This window comes from Rhagoletis zephyria, unplaced genomic scaffold (genome assembly GCF_001687245.7).
Source record: "Rhagoletis zephyria isolate East Lansing unplaced genomic scaffold, Rhagoletis_zephyria_1.1 Rzeph_scaffold_00545, whole genome shotgun sequence".
Taxonomy (NCBI): Eukaryota; Metazoa; Arthropoda; class Insecta; order Diptera; family Tephritidae; genus Rhagoletis; species Rhagoletis zephyria.
Genome location: NW_016157629.1, coordinates 208190 through 223832, shown reverse-complemented (window position 1 = coordinate 223832; position 15643 = coordinate 208190). Strand labels below are relative to the sequence as shown.

The 15643-nt window shown below is 38.9% G+C and overlaps 1 protein-coding gene across 1 annotated transcript; it reads right to left on the bottom strand.

Annotated features, from left to right (window-relative positions):
* Window positions 1-417: 417 nt before the first annotated feature.
* LOC108360247 (uncharacterized) lies at window positions 418-2915 on the bottom strand. Its single transcript, XM_017612459.1, has 4 exons — window positions 1971-2915; window positions 1411-1515; window positions 1134-1346; window positions 418-1063 (listed from the first exon to the last, which is right to left on the bottom strand). The coding sequence occupies exons 1-4, from the start codon at window positions 2076-2078 to the stop codon at window positions 899-901; spliced, it is 591 nt and encodes a 196-aa protein (XP_017467948.1). The 5' UTR covers window positions 2079-2915; the 3' UTR covers window positions 418-898.
* Between the last annotated feature and the right edge of the window lie 12728 nt (window positions 2916-15643).

The following is a 15643-nucleotide window of genomic DNA, read 5'->3' as shown; positions in this document are numbered from 1 at the left end:
TTTGACACGCGGTGTAATGTTACGTTAGGGGCTTCAAAAAATATTTAACTTAAAAAATTATTCATTTTTAATTGGAAAATTGAGTAAGGCACTGTTTGTTTTAGTTAAGAAAATAAAGTATATCCTTACAATTAGTTTTAAATTTTTTGTTTTTGAATCCATTAAAATGCCTTTAAAGTTTCAAAGAACTAATAACTTAAAAAAAAAGCGCTAACAAATACATCAATTCTCTGAGGTGTAGTCGTTTCTGTATCAGCGGAAAAGTAAAAATATCAGAAATATAAGAAAAATACTTTTTACTGTCTTAAAAAATATATCTAATTTTTGCTTTGAAAAGGATTTAATTTTCAAAAGTACAAATAACATATGTATATCTTATTTCAAGACAGAAAAAAAGTATTTTTTATATTTCTGATATTTTTACTTTTCCGCTGATACAGAAACGACTACACCTCAGAGAATTGATGTATTTTTAGCGTTTTTTTGTTTAAGTTGTTAGTCCTTTAATATGTCAAAGGCCTTTTAAAGGATAAAAGAACAGAAAATTAAAAACTAAGTGTAAGACTATACTACACTTTAAGAGTACAACTTTACAACAAGCTTTTCAGGCGTTCAGCGCTTTTTAGACTTTCAGAAATAGCTGAATTGTGTAGGTGAAGGCCTGAAAACCGGCAAACGCCGGAAAAGCTTGTTGTGGAGTTGTACTCTATCCCTATCTTGTACTTATTGTATTCTATTTTTCTTCGATATATATTTCTTCTGCTTCATGCGATGATGGCTCTTCTCTACAGCCTTTCGCACACCTCTTTCAAACTCGAAGGCACCATGTAGTTGAAAAACGCCTAAATAAAAAATAAAATTGATTAAAAAATGACTTCGGCTTATTTTTGTTTGCAATTTATTTACCTCTCAATACTTTTTCTATAACATCCAGTTTCGCTAACGCTTGCCTTTCTCCCCTTCCATCCCAATTGAAGGACTCCAGGAGAGTATCTGTAAACAAATTCCGAAGGACTCCATCGACCTCCTCAGATGTGCCCTTCAGCTTATGACAATATGTTGTCTGCAGAAAATAACCATACAGAAAGAATATATTAACATAAGAAGGTAGAAAGATTATGCTCATTTTTTACCATTGCTTGCGCGAAGTGAGGTTCCTTTAGTTTTTCCTCAACCTCCAATACCGATTCAAGGGTGTTGATTGGGAGCATTCTGGCCACTTCGTCAAGGGCGTCGTCTCTTAACTCCCCAGTCATTAGGCAGACTGATCGCTCTACTTTTTTTATCGCGACCTTGCATTCGCGGAGCAAAGTGTTTTGGGCAAGGGTTTCAGATTTATCAACGTACTGTTCAAAAAAAATAAGGTACATGTTTATATATAAGTTTTAAATTTTTATAATTATTTCTTACATCGTGACTGAGTTTTTCAACCTGCTCACTTATGACACCTTGGTTGTGGATCAGCGTTCCCTGCACTTCCCCAAAAAATTCCAACTTTGAGTGTATAACAGTTTGCTAAAAGAAATATTTAAAATAGATACATCTATTAACACATACATATTTATTTTTTGCAGTATATATATACATATGTATATATATATATATGTATATGTTTATATGTATATATAAATATAGTACATTCTATAACATAAAACATATAGTCGAAGTTTAAAACTTTGTGGACAATTCAGGAAGATTTAACATATTTATAGAATGTACTATATTTATATATACATATATACATACATATGCAAAAAGTAAATGTGTGCTATTTACGTGAACGCCACTGTATTTGAAGGAATATCGCATGTACATTGGTGCACAAAATAATAGGAGTGTGGAATTAGAATTAAAAAATGAATTTTTAAATTATAAGTAGCCAAGACTGGTAAAATAGTCACACTCGTATTATTTTCTAAGCCACTGTATATAATAAAGTATGGAAATTAGCACAAAATGTTTTTACATACATTGGCTTCCAACGTCGACAACTTTTCCCCTATCACCATTTGGTTTGCCAAAATTTGTTTCAGCATTCCCATCATCTCTGAAATGAAAAAAAAAATATATACATACATATTAAATTGAATTCAGCGGTAAATTTTAAATTACCGTCATTAAATGCTACAGATGCCACTGAACCTGATTCAACCTGAGGTGCTGTTGCTGAACCGCTTATTGGGGTTGACGTGGTTGTCTGCATAGCATTTTCAGCTGAGGTTATGTAGCACTTTTTTTGTATAATAGACTCAAGATCTAAGACAAGAAAAATTTGCAAACATGTGCGTAACTAGAGAAAAGTTGTTTTGCTTACCATTTTGCTCCTGACTCTCTTGAAAAAGGGAGCTTTCAAATAGGTTGCTAATGTTAAAACTCATGTAAAATTATATAAATTTATTAATTTTATTGTTTTTTATTACTTCATTTAAACGGAATGTGCGGTATTGTGTGAAAAATCGTGAAACAAATTGTGTAAGAGAGGAATCAAAAGAAATTTTCCAGAGTTAGGGATACAAAAATATTTATAGTCAATGTCTTTAATAGCAACTTCAACTACTTGAGCACTTAAATTACTAGCGAAAACTATTCCCAGACCACTGGCGGAAAGAAGAGGTTCCTCAAAATAATTTTCTATTGTCTGAAAAGCGTTACAATGAATTTTATCTGACTCGGATGACTTTATAATGTTAAAAGCTTTCAAAGGTCCAATTTTTTGACTAAAACAAAAACAGTCTTTTTCTTTAAGAGGATTTATCTGAAATGATCCAATCGAAGTATTGTTAAAATCAGAATTAAGTCCTTGTCTCTCATTGAGCCTTAAATATATTTGCTGTAAAATTTGACTGGGCTTGTTAACCAGTTTTTTAAGGAACTGCATATAGTTTTCGAATCAGTACGCTGAAAAGGAATCTAAAGGGCCAAACTGTTTGACACAATCTGACAAATGAAGCAAGCCGTGGATATTGAAGCTAACTAACTCATCACCATATATGCTTCCGAAATAATTTACGAAATCATTTAAGAGTGATTGGGCAACGTTGTCTTACACGACTTCTCACTTGATAGGAGTCTTATACCGCTATGCAACAACAAGAAAAGGTAGTATGAGTCATTATTTATGCAATCTTTTAAAAGAAATATTCCTGTGTATAACAAAAATTGCCTAAATTCAGTGGACTTCCAATGATTTATTTCATCAAGGCTTCTAGATACACGACCGAATTCAGATGGAATAAATTGAGCAACATGTTTTATTTTTTTATTTATATTTTTTATATTAGCCTTTTTTAAAAACAGTTTCAGCAATTTTCTAGTGACTCCTAAATCGACTAAATGCATAGAATCTAGAGGAAATTGGGATACCATTCCAAAACCTGCTTCTTCCAAAACGCTCTTTTTTTCTTTAAATTCGGCAACATGGTGAGAGGTATTAGTTCTCAATTCAAAAGTTATATCTGATCTAAGTGGGCCAACTTCTTTCAAAAAACACACCCTTCTGTCTCTATACAATCCTTCCTGACAACATTTGGGGCAACCATTTTTAGCATTATGTGACATAATACCTGTAACATACGCCCTAGCTGGAGAATCGCAAGAAAATAAACGGACATTAAACTTTTTTAAAGCTTGGCTTTGACCAACTTTAACCCCGTTTTCTCTTAAAAACTTCACTTCTGAGCAAAAATCTGCCATAAAACTATTAATGTTTTCCGGCTTTTTAAAACCGGAAAAACAAGCGATCATAAATGGTGGGACATTAGGGAAGTCTGAAAGCGCTCCAAGTATGGGCCACAAAACTCTATTCGAACTCTTAAAGAGTTGTAAGAGATTAAGACTTCTTTCATATTTTCAACATCGAATGAGTTCGAAAGAAAATACTTCTGTATACCTATGTATAAAAACTCGCCATTGGGAATATTCCTAACGCTAACCTTTTGCCTGCTTGTATTTAGGAGAGTTTTTGCGGAAAGCGGTAAACCTTCAACTCCTATTCTGCGCAAAGTTTTCAGAAAATCATCTAATGCATTTTGAGATGCATTGTTCCTAATGGCCCATAGCCTAATTTCTTCACTTTTTTGTACAGAGTCAACACTTAAATCATCTAAAGATCCTGAAGTTAAAGGCTCAGTATCAGGTTCGACTAATTCAAAATCTAATTCAGAATTTTCACCAACAGACGGATCACGCAAGGATCCTAATGGTAAAGATTCAGCAACTGCATCACCACCCAAAATTTCGGTGTCACAGTCGATTAAAAAATCAGAACTAGTCGACGCAGACTGTACAGGGTCAGATGTAACGCCTTTCCTGAGGAGAAGTTCACTATTTTCACAATCACTTTTAATATATTTAATTTTATTTTCGAATTCACTTTTTTTCACACTTCCCACACATTCCGCGAATTCCTTATATTTTTTAACATTGGATTCGAAAATCCTCTTTTCCTTATTTAAGGAGTTTTGAAAAGCCCGTTTTTTCATAGTACACTTATCTTTTATTATTATTTCCTTTTAATATGCCGCTTCTAAATAAATGCTTCTTTTCACCTCTGAGTTTTCACAAAGAATGCGCGTGGGTTCAGAAATTTCGCAGTTCTGCCAAATTTTTGCAGATACAATCATTTGATGGATAATCTGTCGGTCAGTAGTGATAAAGTCAGTAAATCGGTTCTCTCATTCTCGCATATGTAGTTATGAAGTTCGCATAATAACAGCCGAATGTCTCTTTTTGGCAATCACAATGGCAAACAGTCAATGGGTAAACTGTCGGTCAGTACTGATAAAGTCAGTAAATCGGTTCTCTCATTCTCGCATGTGTAGTTATAAGGTTAGCATAATCAGACGCAGTTGTCTCTTTTTGACAATCACAATGGCCCACATTTGAAAAGTAATCTGTCGGTCAGTGCTGACATAACGAATGTGAGTGTAGTGGTAATTTTGTCAGTACGTTCTTGCAGGGTTTATTTATTGTTTTAAATGCTGCCCTAATATAATATTCACATATTTATATGCATAGTACATATGTACATACAATTATTAACATACTTTCGTAAATAATCTATTGACTACATTCCCACATTTTTATGCACAAAAATGCATGTGTTGTATAGTACACTCGGAGCGCTCGCTCGTCGCTCACTCGTCTTACCTAGCAGAGCGAGTATGCAGACACCTACTCGCCTCGCACTCATGGTTGCCACTCGCCACCATTTTTTTCTACCAAAATCTCTTAAGAAAAGTTACCAAAAGTTACCAAATCTTCAATAGCAAAATCTGCTAAAACTGCTATATTTCATAACAAATGTGTATATACTTACAGCCCGATTCTGTGCACTTAATAAATTCAATATTTTTGTAAATTGTCAATTTTCGATTATTTATCAAAAACTCCCTGTTCTGTTTCGTTTCTACCAAAAAATGTCGCCTTTTGATTGCCCCTTTCTCTTTTCGTGTTCGATTCTAAATTAAAGGCAAAGGGTGAGAAAATTTTGTGTTCATTTCTCAAAGTGCCACACTCGTGTAAAGGCACCTTTTGTGCCCCTTAAAGCTTTGTCAGGGGAGATGGTTGCCCATGAAAATCAGATGGTTGCTTAAAACGATAATATGATGAAATGCATGAGGTGGACAAGAACTAGAAGGCAAAAACATGCCTTTTCAAAGAGTTGAGTGTAACATCAAACACATTTTGCACCGGGCAAGACAACACTTTTTGGTAGAAACGCAATCACCATAAATCAATTTTCTTGATAAATTATCAAAATTTAAAATGCTATTGACAATTATAATAATTTGATTTTTATAAGAAAATACTTTTCTATCAATTACTGCATGTGCCGATATTCTCGTTTTCGTTGTTGGTGTTTCCGACAGGGTAGGAGTATGATGTAATGTGGAACGATTTTTCGTCATCTTTTGGCAAATTTGCTTTGGAGACAAACCGGTTTCGGCGTTGTTCCATCTTTAGTGTCATTTTTCGTTCGGAATGTGCCGACAGATTTCTGAAACCATTTGGGGATAGATTTTTTCGTTTGGGGATGTGGGGATTTTTGTTTGGTTTAAAATATTCATATTGAAATTAAAATACATACATTTTACTGCCTGCCCTTAAACATTTCTCAAACAAAGATTTTCTTTGTCAAAGCATTATTCGTGGCAAATGCCTGTTTTAATTGGCTTTTGCTTAACATACAATTTTCTCTCACTTCATTACACCAAATTGTAAGAGGGTCGCTGTGATTGGCATTTGTCGAATGGACTGCATATATTTCTGATTTCCTTAGTGTAAAAAGAATTTTACAAAGTGGCAAGCGCGCAAACAAAATTTGACGAACTTACAGACAGCAATGGGAATAGGAACCTTGGGCCGAAGGTATGTTGTTAAATAGTCTCCAAAAACCATAAAAGATAAGAAACCGCTATACGTAAATAACCAAATGATCTCATACACTGAGAAAAAGGATTAGTTTCGACAACTAAAGATATTTAGTTCCCGAATTTCGACAATATTTGGGAACTGTTACCAAGGATTGGGAACTATTACCATCGATTGGTTATTATAACTAAATATATTAAAGCTTCTAATATTCATCTAGGTTGTAACAAATCGTTAATTTAGTTGAAGGGTTTGGTTAATACTAATAAATATTTCTTTGAAGCATATTTCTACAAATTCCATTCAACTTAACGTATGGTTCATAAAAGGATGTTATTAAGCTCTGCTAATGCAGATAAGCTTTCTTTCAACACGTGGTTTAGTCATAGTTACCAAATCTTAGTTGAGGCAACCACGATTTGGTTTGAGAGTGGAACATATTCATGCTTGTGAGCCACCCCTAAAGAATGCTGAGCGCTCTCTGAGCACATACGAAGAGCGCCAGCTGAGCAATGCACACAGTCCCACTTATTGAATCGTTTGAATGCGCTAGTATGCCGACCATTGCATTGTGCGTGGAAATCATTGCTCCGCTACCGCTGTTCGTATATGGGTGAAACACGCATGTGGTCCCAGAGCGCTCAGTAAGCTATGGCATGTCGATCGCTGCGCCATGTGTGCTATGACATGCCCATACTTGTTTGTCACAGTTTCAGTTTTGCTATCATCGCGGGTTGTTTCGGTGCGCGCATAGTTTAAAGTTTAATTAAAAATATAAAGTTTGATGCCAACCGGGGTTTTTCAGTGGATATATAATTCATGTGAATTATAATTTGAAAGTGTCTATTTAGCTAAGGAAAAAGCAAAGCAGTATACTTCCAGCAGATATTGACCTGGGTTTTCGCACGACTGTTCCTGTTTCATCGTTGTTTTTTAGGAAATTCTTACCACCATATACATATGTATTATTTACTTTAGTAACTAACTTATGTAAATATGTACGTATTTTTATGCTTAATATATGCAAATAAAAGAAGAAAGTAAACACAACAAACATCGAGTAAATTTTTATTTGTGTCAAACTGAAACTTTTTTCCCAATAATAAACGGTTAGCTGATTCAAGTCTACGGCAAGTTCACAAGATTAATTGAAAACTTGTATCAACCAAAGCATTGTTTATATTTGCTCAACAATGATTTTATTCAACTAACAATATTGTCCAATCAAGGTAGTCGTTTTGTAATTATTAACAAATATACATTTGTCCCAACTAGAAGTCTTAAGTAAATTGCAGACTTTCGTGAACTATATATTTATTTCGCCATATCCAACTATGCCACTTGATCACTATAACCAAATCTTGGTTATTATAACTAAACCTTTTTCTGGGTGTATATATGTACATATATACATCTGTGAAAATTTGTAATAGAAAAGTATTCAAAACTGTAATTAAAATGAACTAACAGAAATGAGAATACATATTTTTTATTTCTTACTTAAGGGGATTTAAATGGGGATTTAGCAGAAAAATGCGGATTTTTTGGGTATAACTGCGGCTCGATATGGGGATGCACTATACCGAACTTCTGGCAACACTGTGTGCCGATATTTGAACCTGTGACTCACGGAATAATAGCACCGGCATACAAAAAAAGTGGCGGGTGCTTTTAATCGAACTTTCGAGCTATTTTTTTTTCATAATTTACAGTACGTGTCAAGCGGACCTCAGATTCGGATTCTGTGGGTCGAAATACATGTCGGTATGTGGGACTAGTAAAAAGCACGCGACATTTTTTTTTGTGCCGGAATAATCAAAACGATTTGTGGACCTTACCAAAAATTGCCAGATAGCCGAATTTTTATACCATTTTTACTGTAGAATTCAAAATGTATCGCAAACATTCGAAAGTTGTTTCAGAAGTTCAGCCCGTGGTGCTGACACTGTAATTCAAATATTTCCAGTATTCGAATATGAGATAACTCTAGTTTTATGGAAGTAAGTTTGTAGAAATGTCAGTAGTGCTGCCACTGAAACTCGAAGGGTTTTTATAATTACGCATAGGCAAAAACATAATTAATTTCTTTCTAGTAATGCAAATAGATGTTTGGTTGCAAAAGTTACCAAAATAAAATAAAAGTTACCAAGTTACCAAATCGTTAAAAGTTACCAATTTTGGTAGAAAGTTACCAATTGTGGCAACCATGCTCGCACAGCGAGCGAGGCAACATACAGCAGCCTCGCTCGTTTAATAGGAGCGCGAGCAAACAAGCAGCGCTCGGTCGTTTGCCGAGCAAGCCAAACTTCTCGTGCCTCGCCTCATTGCTGCTACGAGTGCCAGCTGCGAGCGCCTCGTTGCCTGCGAGGCATTGAGTAGGAGTTCGCTCGCTCGCTCGCTCGAACTCCGAGTTTTTGCCCACCCTAGTTACAACTTACTTTTTAATAAAATAAAAATTCCTTAAAAAAATATTAAGATTTCCAAAATAATTATTTGATTAGACAATTTACGAAAAGTAGAAACGTCAGCAAGCACAGTTTATGTCAAAAAAATTAAAAGTGAAACTAGCTTCTTTTTTTGTATCAGCGCCCCAGAGTGGGGCAAAAAAGGCTGCTGTGGATATATGAATTTTGAGAGCCCAAATATGAACCGATTACAAGTTTCTTTTTTTTTAAATAAAAGATAATTAAATTTCGTGTCGATCTATCCATGGCGATTTTTCAAAAAAGTCTGGGGTTTTATTTGTTTATGTTGAAAATTTTTTTTTCACGTTTGAATGCTTCCACTTTTTTTGGAAAATACTGGAAATTAATTTCAAATGCCTGCAATTATTCAAAAAACTATTCATAAACATTTTTCCATAGGAAACATTTAATTAAAAAATATTTTTAATTTGCCATCTATACTGATATATATTTTGAAAGCCGTTTTTTTCTAATCGAAAAACTCGAGAACAGCTGTACCGATATTTTTGAAATTTTGGACATCGACTCTAGACCCTCAAAGGATGGCAATAGAAGAAGAATAATTTCGATATATCAATGGACGTGGCACCTCCTATACAAACTAAAGTCTCTGGAAGTATTCATCGTAGAGTGCTGCAACTTAGTATAGAGACATATAATATCAACGCCAAACTCATGGAAAAAAATGGGAGTTATTGAAAAAGGGGGCGTGGCACCTCTCATACAAACTGAATTTCTCACATTAGAATTTGTATGTGGTGTGAGAAATTCAGTTTGTATGGGGGGTTTTCAAAATATATATTAGTATAGATAACGAATGAAATACATTTTTTAATTAAATGTATCCTATGGAAAATTGTTTATGGATATTTTTTTAAAGAATTGCCGACATTTGAAATTAATTTCCAAAAAAGTGGAAGCATCCAAACGTGAAATTTTTTTTTTAATTTTTCGACATAAATAAATAAAAACCCAGAGCTTCTTTAAAAAATCGCCACGGATAGATCGACGCGAAATTTAATTATCTTTTATTAAAAAAAAAAAAGAAACTTTAAATCGGTTCATAGTTGGGCTCTCAAAATTCATTTGTCCACAACATCCTTTTTTGCCCCTCTGTGCGACCCCACATGTCCGGCGTGTAAGAATCTGCAGCTTTACTTTCGAATAATTCAGGGCTCTTCTGGTGCGAATTGAAGCCGTCCTCAAACTCGAAGCCTCTGTCTGGACTTTCTTAAGCCCCAGGCCCTCTTGCCAAACTGTGCTTCCTTCCAGCGGCGAATTATCCGCGCAAAGCACGATAAATAGTTATGAACACACTTTCCTATTGTATATAAGAGGGGCCTTACCTTCCCGTTGTAATTATTAAATATTGTACCCAAGTACTTCTCATTTCTCTGCATTTGATTCTCATCATGACTGCGCGAAAGGCATGCCTCCTGGCCCCAACGTCCGAAACGGATAACTGCCTCTAATGTCCACTCTGCCACCGATACCATGCCTTGAGGACGTGTCCAGCATTCAAGGCAATGAAGCCACCGACGCGAATTACAGCACCCCGGGCGTAAAGGTATTGTGTCAGCTGCCTTGCGCTCACCCACACCACCGGTGAATGCGACTCGCCAGACAGCTACAAGAACTGCGGGTTGGCGCATCACACTTTTCTGCATGTGGAAGCCAATAACAATGCGCGCATGGACCAACCAAAAAGCAGCCCAAGCAGCGCGTCTGCATCTGTCAGAAAGACCCCACTGAAGGTACGTAGGCCAGTCAAGGTGCCCGTCAATAAGGAAAAAAAAGGGGCAGAAGAAGGCGCAGACCACCGCGGGCAACCATCGCGGAAGAGCACCGCTCAATGGACGATCGCAACACCATCCGCGCACTGAAAGAGTTGCAGGAAACGCTTAGCAACGCATTTCTGCACAGCGGGGACGATGTTCAAGCCGCCGCTTAAATCCATTATGACGGCCGTGCGCACAAACCTCGGTCGCAGCTGTTTGGTAGTTTACCGATTACCGAGCGCGCACGGCCGCTTACCAACATCGCTGCAAATCAGCTAAAGTTAGTTCAGCTAACATGGATGGATTTCAATAAATTTGGTATATACACATTAGAAACGTTGATTTTTTCCCTTTTTACGATCCCAGGATATTCGGGATCTCGTTATCACCATCCCCGGATCTAGATACTCATTATGTTTCAACAACCTAAATGGAAAAAAAATACTTTAATATTGTTTGAGAAGCTCTTCTACGATAAAATATATAATAATTTAAAGTGAAAATTATTTCATAAGTAACAACACAGAAGACGGTAATTAAATGTATACGCAATTAATAATACTTAGCTTGTACATATCTGATAAAGTAACTTAAGGTATGTCGAAAAAAGCTCGATGCAAAAAAATATAAGCAGCGTTCCAATTCCCGTCGCCGTTAAGTTGGTGGTGTAGATGCGGTTGAGAGGACTCCCGTCTTTGCGCTGGTCGGCTCTGAACTCATGACCCCATAAGGGCATGGGTCAACCCTCACCATAGTCTTGTTCAGAGGTAGCTATGGGACCATTTAAACGCGACTACACGCCTGGGTTTTGGATAGCGGCTCTGAGTGGGGACCCAACAGAATAAGAAAGACAATAACAACAAAAAACCAATAAACCAACGGAAAAATAAGCCTTCGAGGGGTGGCGGGGAGTCGGAGCCGACCCCCAAAGCCGGCTCATCTGGGGGGGCTACAGCACCACCTGCGGTATGCGAGGCGAAACCGCCTCGTTCCCCACAAGAAGCCTTCGGGAATGCCTAAACGGCAAATATCGTCGGGCCGAAAGGCTTACTCCAACAGCCACATGGCTACCAAGATTTTGGAGCGCTGTGGCGGTCAAGATGCTTCTCAGCTCACTGAGAAACATTTGAAAACGCTCGAGTGGGCCAAAGGGGTGATGTGTCGCCTGGATGAGAAGGCCAAGAACCCGACGAAAGGAGAGGCGAGTGCGCCTCCTACGGGTCCTAGGAGACAAAGGTCTCAAGAGGGAGAAGGCTCCCTCGCAAAAAGACCCAGGAATGGGGTTGCGCCTGCTCTGTTCAGCGAAATCGCTAAGCAGGCGGGATGAACTACCCTGGGGGTCCTCGATCGAGGCAGAGAAGATGGCACCATATCCAGGGAAAACTGGAGGCGCGTGGCAGCAGCCATCTCCTCTGTCTTTCTGAAGGTGGTCAGAGGAAACCCTGGTCCACCTCCGCGTTGTGAGGATGGTGGGTGGCATCATGGCATCTACAAAATTATTGTATGCGCCGACGAGCGGTCGGTATCATTATACAAGTCTGCAGTGTCTCTGGTGGGGGAGGTTTGGGAGGGCGCCAAGCTGGAAGCCGTGGAGGAAAAGGATCTTCCTGCCCGCCCGCGGGCCCGCGTCTGGCTCCCCCCCGAGCCCTCCGCACCGGATTGAGGAAATCCTCCGTTACTGCAACCCGAATCTGCCCACGCACAACTGGAGGGTTGTCAGATTTGAGGGGTCCAAGGATTCCGAGGAGTCGCATCGGCAAGCGCTGATACTACTCAATGCGATATCCCTCGGCCCCCTCGCTGAATCCAGGGGAGTCATCACCTATGGACTCGAAAGGGTTGTCCTTAGGGTTTACCAATCCGATTCCAGGGGTGATGGCTCTCAACCTCCTGAGGTGCCGAAAACGCGTGAGCCCGCGGCGGAGGAAGCCCACATGAGTATGGAGGTAGAATCCGTCATGGTGCTGAGGATGCTCTCTCTACGGAGGGATCCGTCGTCAGCATTGGGCGGTTCTACGACAGGGCGGAGGAAGAGAGGCTCTTAGCATCAGTAAACGAGGACGTCGAACTGGCGCGGCTGGAGCGTACTTTGGAGGATGAAGATCCTGCAAATAAACCTCTAACACTCTAAGGCGGCGTCCGCAAATCTCCTTATCCACCTTGAGCAAGGTGGAGCCGACCTAGTCCTGATCCAGTAGCTGTGGCTAAGCTGTAGTGGTATCTCCGGGATCAGGACGCCTAATTTCAAGCTGATGGTGAAGAATCTAGCAGGTAGACCAAGATCCTGCATGCTCATCAGAAATGAATTCAAATCACTTATTCTACCTAATTTCAGCAACGAGGACATTGTGACTGTAAGCCTGGATAGCGGTGCCAGAAAGCTCTGGATTATATCCGCATACATGGCTCATGACGACGAGGTGGAACCACCTCCATTACTGCTACGTGAAGCCATAGCCGAAGCGAGGCGACAGAAAGCCGATGTAATTATTGGATCAGATGCTAATTCACGACACTCGTGCTGGGGAAGCTCAGATATCAATGCAAGAGGTGAGTCACTTTTTGACTATATTCTAAGTGAAGACTTATGTATCTGTAATAGAGGAAACGAACCGACCTTTATCACCGCGGCAAGTCAAGAGGTCCTTGACCTCACCCTAGCCTCGTCTTCTGTAATATCCCGAGTTTCCGACTGGAGGGCTCTTAATGATCACTCCTATTCGGACCATAGGTATATCCAGCTTTTTCTGGACGAAGATCGTCCCAAAAGTATCCCCTTTAGGAACCTTAGGAGAACAAACTGGGACCTCTATAGTAAAAAACTTCGGGAACTACTCCCAGAGGCCCCCCAGGAGAGCTTAAGCACCGAAGGCTCGATGGATGTTATGGTGGATAAGTTTACATCAGCTTGTAGGAGTGCCATCGAAATCTCATGCCCGCTGAGTAGGCCTGGGGGCAAAGTACGACCAAAATGGTGGACGGTGGAGCTCTCAGAACTCAGGGCGACGAGTAGACTCCTGTTCAATAAAGCCAGGAAGAGTGGACAACACTCCGACTGGGAACTCTATAAGATCGGACTAGGCATCTATAAGTCCGAGATAAGAAAGGCCAAAACCGAGTCATGGAGAAACTTCTGCGAAGCCGTAGAAGGTTGTAGTGAATCATCTCGATTTAGGCGAATCTTTGCGGGGAGTCCCGTACCCTTGGGATACCTGAGGGACGAAGAGGGCAACTGGGCGATAAGTGGAGAGGAATCGCTTAAGCTACTCCTTGATACTCATTTCCCAGGAAATTCTGCACCGCGTGAACCCACCGGTGTTGGAAAGGGCGAATGCTCTGCCTTGTAGTGCTCATATGTCATTTTTCCCACTGGGCCATTCGAGACCCGAAATATTAAATTCCGCCAGCGATGACCTAGAGAAAACTCACTGAAGATTAACTACAGCTTCACACGCCACCCCCGTCGCACCATACCAAGCTCATACATTTGTGTGTGCATTATGGATGTTTCGAATGGCACGCTTGATCATTTGATGCGAATGCGAATGTCGAATGCATATATTCGCAACATACCTGTTGTGCATAATCACGCGAGTGATGACGTAGCTGCGCAAACGGTTTCTTGTGATCTACATATGTACATGTCGCTAGCGAGCCTAGGTAGTCGCGTATGCTTAAAACTTGTACGTTCTCTTGTTTTTTCTTTTGACGCTCGCTAAACAATGCAAGCCAACAAATTGCACAGGATACCGTTGCCGGACGATTAGCTATTTTCCAAGGTCAACATTTGTAAAGCTTAGCTCTACTCTGGCTTGGCAATGAAAATTTAGTTCTTCGTAACAATCGAGTGGAGCCACAGGTGTCTGGAAAAAAAAAGTGCGTACATAAAGTGTAGTAAGATCCTAATGTAAGACCATTGGATCAGTGGAAAATATAGTTGAATAAATTTAGCTGCATCAGCCAGCAACGTTTCTAGACAGCGTTCTTATTGGAAAAGGTATGTCTAATAATTTGCTTTGCAAAGAAAATGTGGGGTGTAGTGACTTACGAAACTTCGTTTCCATAGAGTTTCGAAATCAGCGTGGATAGCATAAAAGTCGGCTCGTTCAAGGCTACAGCTTGGAAATATTGACCAAACCTCACCAAAATTGCGTTGCATGAAGAGTAAAACAACGGAATATACCATTCGCCAAGAGCAGCAGCCACGGCCGCCCCAGAGGCCTCAAGTACAGTTCCGTTCCACCGCAAAACTCACCGATTTGCTCCATAGATTTCATGACCATGTTAATGTAATCTTGTAGACGAATGCTACCGCGCCGTCAAGCTCAGTATTTTCATGGTTAACCATACAATCGCTAAAAATCCATCTAAAAGTTTATTTCATTCGGATCAAGTATTTNGAGGCCAGGTTCGCTTCCGGTGGTCGTCATACCCTTTGTTCAAGCGAATTCAATATATTACTAAAATGGATTTTGTTTCCGGCATTTGAGCTAGGGAACCTTAGAACGAGTTGAATATAATTTTTATAAAATTTATTTTGTTCAATACACATAATATTAATATAATAAAAAATAGTGTAATATTGGATAGCATAGTAAGCTCCTAACTTGATTTGGATTTTTTTTTGGTTTGAGTTTTTTTTTTGCAAACATTGAGCACTTGAATAATTATTGTTCAAAAACCTAATATAGTTATGTTAAGGTTAGGTTTAGAAATAATTATAATATATAATAAATTAGTAAAAATTTGATAATTGCCTGAATTGTAACTATGGATTTTTAATTTAACGTTGTAGATGACGAAATGTAGGGGTACATCTTGCTATATGACATAGGCATTTTATTGGGTTAATGGACATGAACTTGCAGCGTCATTAACAGGTTGGGTGGGTAACGACAGGGGAAAAGCTACCATCCTTTTTTTCCCCCTCTTTTGAGCTATAGTCGTTGTGGATTCCCTATTTACACTTCAATTGAACACTGTGGTGTGGATGTAAGTTATTTTTTTGTTGCTGCCTTAGGATTTAAT